The sequence below is a fragment of the Aegilops tauschii genome, chromosome 5 (genome assembly GCF_002575655.3).
Source record: "Aegilops tauschii subsp. strangulata cultivar AL8/78 chromosome 5, Aet v6.0, whole genome shotgun sequence".
NCBI lineage: Eukaryota > Viridiplantae > Streptophyta > Magnoliopsida > Poales > Poaceae > Aegilops > Aegilops tauschii.
The window spans coordinates 132169679-132178296 of NC_053039.3; the positions used below are offsets into that span (position 1 = coordinate 132169679).

General features: G+C 44.0%; 1 protein-coding gene across 1 annotated transcript; it reads left to right on the forward strand.

The window, feature by feature from the left end:
* Positions 1–7155: 7155 nt before the first annotated feature.
* LOC120963889 (uncharacterized) lies at positions 7156–7709 on the forward strand. The gene is made up of 2 exons (XM_040388375.3): positions 7156–7256; positions 7367–7709. The coding sequence occupies exons 1-2, from the start codon at positions 7184–7186 to the stop codon at positions 7585–7587; spliced, it is 294 nt and encodes a 97-aa protein (XP_040244309.1). The 5' UTR covers positions 7156–7183; the 3' UTR covers positions 7588–7709.
* Positions 7710–8618: the final 909 nt, after the last annotated feature.

Here is an 8618-nt window from a genome sequence, read left to right on the forward strand (position 1 = left end):
GCAAACGCCACGTACACGGCCGAGAAGGCGTACGTGCCCATGTTACGCCTTCCGGGAGTAGTGCCGCACTTATAGCCGTCAGTAAATTTTGAGCATGCGTCCCATCACATTCCAAATTGCAAAGTTGTTCATATCGATCAAAACCTAAACGGTTTCCCACTTAGGAGCGTATTACTACTCGGTTATAAATACTACTACTCCAAGATGACTGCACATTCCTCCTTAACTCCTCATCCACAAAAACAAATAAGTCATCCATAATCGTTCCCTTGCGTCTGCCATGGCCAGCGTGAGTTCTGGGTCAAAATATTGCCACCAGGGAGATGCGATCATGGAAGCGGAAGCACGAGAGATGTCCCGCCTCATCGCGAACGCAGCCGGCATGTCCCGCCGCGCGGCCGTAGCAGCGCAGAGGTCCCGCGGCGGCGCCGAAGCAGCACGCAGGTCCTGCCGCACCATCGATGCGACAGACTGGTCCGGCCGCGCCGTGGAAGCAGAAGAGATGTCCCACCACGCCGCGAATGTAGCAGAGATGTCCTCCCGCGCCGCGACAGCCTGGGAAAATGTCTCACGGGCAGGCGAGGACTCTTATAGGCGCATGCATGGGATCGTCCATAGCCAGATGGATCAGATCTCCGGCTGGGCGAGGTTGCAGGGCGACATGTAAACCTCTTTTGAACAGGCTACTGGCGTCATCCGACAACTAAATGAGAGCAATGCGAAGCTCCGGGCCGAGCGCGACCTGCTGATGGCGAAGATCATCGGAAGTGCGGAGTAGCAGGAGGAGACCACTACCTTGTTGAAGAGGACCGACGTCATCGTCGAGAAACTTATGGACGAGAATGCCATGCTGCTCATCGAGCGTAGAAGGCTGGTGGAGGAATCCGTGGATGCTCTCGAGCAGCATCTTGAGGATAAGAAAGAGCTCACCGCCGCTCGCCGCGGAGACTAGTTCCCGTGGCCTGTAGCAACGCATCAAGAAAGTAGAGATCAGCGAGCCAGATTGTTTTCTTCCTTCTTCTTTGCCCTTGTGTATTTTGGGCGTTGCCGCATATGGCTTTTTTTAATCATGTTCCTACATATGTAAGACAATTATTATCCACTGTCATCGTCCTTATATTTATCATGCTTGCTATAAGTCGCAGTCAATGCTATATAGGTCCGTCGGATCTTACATCAAGATCCGTGCAAAACTTTCTTTTCAGATTTTCATTTTTCTCTCTTAAATCTCAGTCCAGTGAGACATATAGCCATGCTGTAGAATAGGGGCTCGGGTGCCATTAATGGAGACGTTGGGAGGGAGGTGCACGTCGGGTAGTAGTCAAAGGGCTCTCCTCCCGATGAGAACGCGCAGGGGTCTGATCGCACGCCTCCCGTACTCAAATAGCTACCCCATACGGCACCTCCTAGCCAATAAAAAAGGGGACGCGTGGCGGCACGTAATTGGTAAGTAGAACGCCCACGGTTTCAATAATACTTGTGTTTCCAATTTGTAACGTGATAGCACTTGTTCCAAAATGACTCTGTTGATTATTAATGTGTGCGCCTTCGCAAATTGGACATAAAAATTACCACAACATGTTGGTGCCATGTCATGACACCATGCCAAGTTTCATGATTTTCAGGTGTGTTTTGGATTTACAGGAATTAAAAAATCAAGTTTCTCAATCTTTTCGGCCGAGCCACGACGCCCAAATATTTGAATTTCATTCCCATTTCTTGCATGGGACCTAGAAATTCACCCAAGGACACACATGTGATTTTTCAACCAACTTTGGTGCACTGGAGCATGTGCTTGTAGTTCAAATTTGAATTATGCACATTAAATGCCCAGAAACTCAATTAATGTATAAAAAGGCCAAACGAACCCGGAATAATTTCAAAATTTAGCATGATACTTCTATTTGGTCTAATCTGCCTGTGTAAAAAAATTAAGGCGGGAGAAGGCAGTGTACGTATGTCGTTTCACACATGGAGGTGACAAGTTCCCTCTCGGAACCACGAGTCTTCTTGAGGGAAGCTCCGGTTTGCAAGACGCTTACACCAAAGCTTGTCCCAATTCGGCCAAAAAAATTACCGCACATGTTGGTGCTATGTCATGACACCATGCCAAGTTTCATGATTTTGAGGCGTGTTTTGGATTTACAAGAATTAAAAAACCAAGTTTCTCAATCTTTCCGGCCGAGCCACGACGCCCAGATGTTTGAATTTCATTCCAATTTCTTGCATGTGACCTAGAAATTCACCCAAAGACACACATGTGATTTTTCAACCAACTTTGGTGCACTCGAGCATGTGCTTGTAGTTGAAATTTAAATTATGCACATTAAATGCGCAGAAACTCAATTAATGTATAAAAAAGGCCAAATGAACCCGGAACAATTCCAAAATTTAGCACGATACTTCTATTTGGTCTAATCTGCCTGTGTAAAAAAATTAAGGCGGGGGAAGGCAGTGTACGTATGTCATTTCGCACACCGAGGTGACACCTTCCCTCCCGGAACCACGAGCCTTCTTGAGGGAAGCTCCGGTTTGCAAGAAGCTTACACCAAAACCTGTCCCAATTCGGCCAAAAAATTTACCACAACATGTTGGTGCCATGTCATGACACCATGCCAAGTTTCATGATTTTCAGGCATGTTTTGGATTTATAGGAATTAAAAAACCAAGTTTCTCAATCTTTCTGGCCGAGCCACGACGCCCATATGTTTGAATTTCATTCCCATTTCTTGCATGGGACCTAGAAATTCACCCAAGGACACACATGTGATTTTTCAACCAATTTTGGTGCACTGGAGCATGTGTTTCTAGTTCAAATTTTAATTATGCACATTAAATGCCCAGAAACTCAATTAATGCATAAAAAGGCCAAATGAACCCGAAATAATTCCAAAATTTAGCATGATACTTCTATTTGGTCTAATCTCCCTGTGTAAAAAAATTAAGGCGGGCGAAGGTAGTGTACATATGTCGTTTCGCATACGGAGGTGACACATTCCCTCTCGGAACCACGAGCCTTCTTGAGGGAAGCTCCGGTTTGCAAGAAGCTTACACCAAAGCTTGTCCCAATTCGGCCAAAAAATTTACCGCAGCATGTTGGTGCCATGTCATGACACCATGCCAAGTTTCATGATTTTCAGGCGTGTTTTGGATTTACAGAAATTAAAAAACCAAGTTTCTCAATCTTTCTGGCCAAGCCACGACGCCCACATGTTTGAATTTCATTCCCATTTCTTGCATGAGACCTATAAATTCACCCAAAGACACACATGTGATTTTTCAACAAACTTTGGTGCATTGGAGCATGTGCTTGTAGTTCAAATTTGAATTATCACATTAAATGCCCAAAAACTCAATTAATGCATAAAAATGCCAAACGAATCCGGAATAATTCCAAATTTAAACACGACACTCATGTACTAGTTGCATGTTCACTGTACGTAAATGTTCTAGCAATTCAAACACCATCCTTTCTCTCTGTAACACCATTTTGTCTTTCAAAACATAATGAAACAATCAGGTATACCACAAACAGGTTACTAGAAAGAATCGTGTGGGATGCGATATAAAATATCTTGGCGCACCATCTTGTCTGGCTTATGCAGGAAGCTTCGTCGTCTACAGTCCACCGCCCCCGCTTGAACCACACTTGCGCGCCAGTTTCTCGCGGCACCGAGCGAAATTTTTTTGCCACTGCGGAAATATCTATTTCCCCGCCCCCTCCCTCCCACCAAAAGCCACATTTCCACTGTTCCTCTTTGCTTTCCAAGTTCAAACCTTCACTGCTACTTACTGGCAGCTCAGCCTCCTCGCCGGCGACCCTTCTTCTTGCAGCGCCACCTCCTCGCCGGCTACACTTCTTCTTGCAGCGTCGCCTCCTCGCCGACGACCCTTCTTCTAGCAGCGCCGCCTCCTCGCCGGCGACCCTTCTTCTTGCTGCGCGGCCTCCTTGCTGCCGACCCTTCTTCTTGCTGCGCGGCCTCATCGATATGGTCAGGTAATCCACATCCTACCCACACCATCCTCCTCCTTTCCCGCCCCACATGCCCTGACCGACGGCGCGATACCTTCCACCGAAATCACTGCCCCCTCCTCCAATTAAGTGCCGCCCACATCCATTTTGCATGCAGTATAACATGGAGCTCAGTAGCATGCGGCCGCGCATGCACGAGGTCGCTATGGCTACCATGCGTGTCGACCACTAGATCTTGGAGGAGCACCTCATCTTTGAGGCCACCGTCGACACTGCCACGCGGTTGTCTACTTTAAAATATAGTTCATGCTGTTTTCTCGAGGCCACCGCCAGTGATTTGCCTCTGTAATGTTAATATGCAATCTGATGTTCAGTTAACAATTTGGTCTCTGAAATGTAATGTTCAGTTAACACTTTAGTCCAACAATTGCTACATTTTGTAGTATAGTCTCAAGCATTCTTTGTTTTGTTAACTGTCTTATCTTCTAGTACATGTTTCTATTCTGCAATGTTGTGCTCAATTAACTATTTTGGTTCATTTGGTCTGCTGTTCATTTAACTGTTTGGTTCAGTTTTGCAATTTGATTTTCATTTGCCGTGGGTACAATTTTGTATTGTTATGCATGTGACACCAATCGAATTTGGCTGTTACTCAATACATATTCTATTGATAGTATGGCAACTCTCAGTTAACCTGATCAAGATCTTCCTTATGTGTGTTGCAGGGAAACAATGTGAGACACTGCCGTTTACCATCGAGGTTTGTTCAAGCAGGGTCCTTTGGCTAATAGCACATTATTGTGCAGTTGCAGGAATCATTCTAATATTTAGGTTTCTTACAATTTGGTCTTGCACATGTAGGTCCTGCTGTCAGAGGCTTAGACCCACTGTTCGACCCATTTTGCATATGGGGAAATGAGATGTCCATGAATATCTGTCAAGTCAAGAAACTCAGAAAGATTGTTAGGATGAAGAAACTTGCGACGAATAACAACAAGATCTTTGTTTGCACAATGAAGAAGACATCAGCCAACTATAGGATGGTACTAACTCTTTTTACCTTGTTTTTACCCCTTGCGCCATTTCAAAATTTATAACAGCGATTTATGCATACCTTTGTTTTCAGTACTTTTCAAAGCAGTTCACCGATGATTACCTCTCAAACCACCTGCATGGTCAAGAGGCGAGGAAGGTATTCATTCAACACCCACGGTACAATATCGAAGTCTTGCTGAAGAGGACGAAGGTTGGGCGGGCAATTATCCATAGCCACTGGCCTAAAGTTGCAAGGACATTCAACATCACTGAAGGCTCAATATTTGCCTTCCGCTTCTGCAGTTTCCCAGATGAGATTCATCTGTCTATTTACCGTGTATGATGCTGCTTTCCAAAGGTTTTTGATGCTGCATGTGAAACTTGGTGCTGTTGTGTAATGGCGTAATTGAGTGCCGAAGCTATCTGATGTAATTTGATTATGAAATCCTGGTTGCTGTTATACGGATATGAAATATCTGGTGTGTTTTATAAGAAATATCAGTTTGATTAGTACATGGATTATCAATAATAGGCTAATTACCCTGCTTATTGGGGTTTTCTATTGTAGACGGTTACTCAGACAACATCGTGTGCGATGAACTCAAACAACCCGCACGGTTTCTAGAAAGTAGGCGTGTTCGATCAACTAGCAATCACACACAGCTTCCGGCAGCGAACTGTTTGCGTTAGGCCACCTTGCACAAACGTTTCCACACAAAGAACTGTGTGTGATATACATACCTACGGAAATATTTTTCTAGGATTCACCGTGTGGGATGTACATACCTACGGAAATGATAGGGTTTTGATGCCTCGCCCGATCGCACACGAGCTCATTTGGTGTCCCAGGAGGGCCTATCCTCGACGGTTTCTGGGTCGTGTGGGAAGGACCCCCCTATAGCCCACACTCACTTGGCGACGGTTCCAAATGCCATCACGGAAAGGGGTTAAAAACCATTTGTATAGCACGTCGCTGTACCAGTGAAGCATCCTCGATGGTAGCTACTCTGGCATCACACTGTTGGGTGGCCTCCAACTGTTGCCATCGTTGAAGGAGGAATCATGTTATTTTTGTTGGTATTTCCAGAGGTCAAACTCCAAGCATGTGTGGATTGACAAACTACACTTCTGTTAGGACCTGAGAACACAAGGGGAAGATTTGAGTTCCATTGACCGCTAACTGGTAAAAACAAGGACACTGACTTATGCTCCACCAGGTTGATTATCTATTTCGTTCTTTTACTTTGCAACCTTTCACATCATCCATATAAGTATCAAGCACACATATTGGAAATTAATCATAATACACAACTCATGTACACAACCATCATCCCTCGTAGAAACATCACATGTCTATCAAAACATTGGACATGCATTTACTGTGTTCCCTTTTTTGCAAGAAAATGTATTATGTTAGTTTGATAACATAGTCACTCCAAACTTTGTCCACTAGACACAACACACAAGTTGGTATTGACTCGAACAGAACACTAGTACTCAATCTCCATAACATACTTAGCAAGGACATGTGCTTATTCTGTAATGCTAATATGTAGACATTGATTTACATATCAAGATTATAAATTTTATGTTTTCAAGATTAAGCGATGACCATTGGGGATGCACATTGGGTTGCTGCATTTCATGCAACTCTGTGATCAACTAGATATTTACTTAGAAATTGATGCAGAACATATATTTTTTGTTCTCCAAAATGGTCACAGTAAGTTGTTCTCTCTTGATGAAAAATAGTTGATCCATGTTATACAATTGAGTTAGTTGTATGTTTTGACACAAATGGACCACAAGGTTAAGATGTTAGTATTGATCCCAAAACATATTAAACACATTTTTCTTTATATACCAGACTAAGATACAATTAATGTGTATCTGATCACTTATTTAATGCTTAAGATATAGGTTTAAGATATGATGCATTGGGAGTGCCTTAAAGATGTAGATGAGGCATTATTTCTTTTGCCCTTGAATACCCAAGAGCCTTGCATATCTTCTATTTTTATTTGCATCGCTTGCATATCTTATGTATTTTTTCTCCATTTGAGGTGACCATTGGATGTTGTGACACGTCTTCGTGATAGAATTTCTTGTCAGGGACACCCCTAATTTCCTTAACATGTATAAAGCAACCACTCTCCCTTAGGGCCTCTTCAATACATGCTAGATATGGAGATACTGATGAATGCGGAGGCTTCCGGCCTCCTCCTATGGCTACTTTTCACGCCTTGTGGTAAAGCAAGCTCTCACTCACTAATGTATTCATGGTTTACTTCATTGGTATCAGGCCACTGCACTACACCACATATCTAGGCACAATTCACTCACAACATGTACTTGCAGGGTTGGTGTCGCCTATGCTTGAAGTTGGACTTGAAGCAGATGAATGTTGGGTCCTAAGTCGTGTGTACTACTACTACTGCATGAGGACTGCAAAATGTAGGAGAGCTTGCCAAGAGCACCAGTTCATTGACGGGCGCTGCTGGTGGAAGTTTCCTTATTTGGTGCCCTTGTGTGAGTGCTTGCGCCCGAAATGCGCTCCTCCCACAACACTAGATCCTTAAGAATAATCCCCTAAATATGTGTGCCGGCATGTTGCATTGGTTGTACCGGTCGTGTCATTATTAGCAACTAGCTGGTGACTCGCCCAACTGCAAGGTTAATCGTAATGAACCGGTATTAAATATATTGTTGTCTTTAACATGTTTTATAATTTAGCTGAGCGTAATTAAGGCAGTAGGAACTATTCTTTTGTCACATAGAGGAGACGGTTCAACACTTGTTTTAAGAGTCCCGCTTTGCACATGATTTTTATTCCATACAATTGGGTTATGGGTTGTTTTGATTACATTGGGGGTCCATTAGAAGAGTTATAGTTATAAAAGCCTGAGGCTTGAAGGAGCTTGTATGTGACGCCCCCGATTCAATCATACACTAATCATACATGCAAACGTGTACGATCAAGATCAGGGACTCACGGGAAGATATCACAACACAACTCTAAACACAAATAAAAGTCATACAAGCTCCATATTACGAGCCAGGGGCCTCGAGGGCTCGAATACATAGCTCGATACACAAGCGAGTCAGCGGAAGCAACAATATCTGAGTACATACATAAGTTAAACAAGTTTTGCCTTAAGAATGCTAGCACAAAAGTAACAACGATCAAAGAGGCAAGGCCTCCTGCCTGGGGTCTCCTAACTACTCCTGGTCATCGACGGTCTCCACGTAGTAGTAGGCACCCTCGGGGTAGTAGTAGTAGTAGTAGTCGGTGGGAGTGGCATCTGGCTCCTGGGCTCCACCAACTGGTTGCACCAACCAGAAAGAAGAAAGAAGGGGGAAAGGGGTAGCAAAGAAACCGTGAGTACTCATCCAAAGTAATCGCAAGCATCAGATCTATGCTAAGTATGCATTGGTATCAAATGGAAGGATTGTATCAGTAGACTATACTGCAGAATGCCAGAATAGAAGGGGAAAAGCCTAGCCTATCAAAGACTAGCATCTTCAAGCATCTTGCAACATTCAGAAGAGTACAGAATAGCATGTTATAATTAACAAGCATGTTGTAGTATTAATGCCCAGAGATCCTTCC

Bases quoted from the DNA above. Each gene is read 5' to 3' on its own strand.
- LOC120963889 (XM_040388375.3), top strand. From the start codon at position 7,184: ATGCTAGATATGGAGATACTGATGAATGCGGAGGCTTCCGGCCTCCTC. The intron at 7,257-7,366 runs GTAAAGCAAGCT...ATGTACTTGCAG, and splicing joins GCTACTTTTCACGCCTTGTG to GGTTGGTGTCGCCTATGCTT.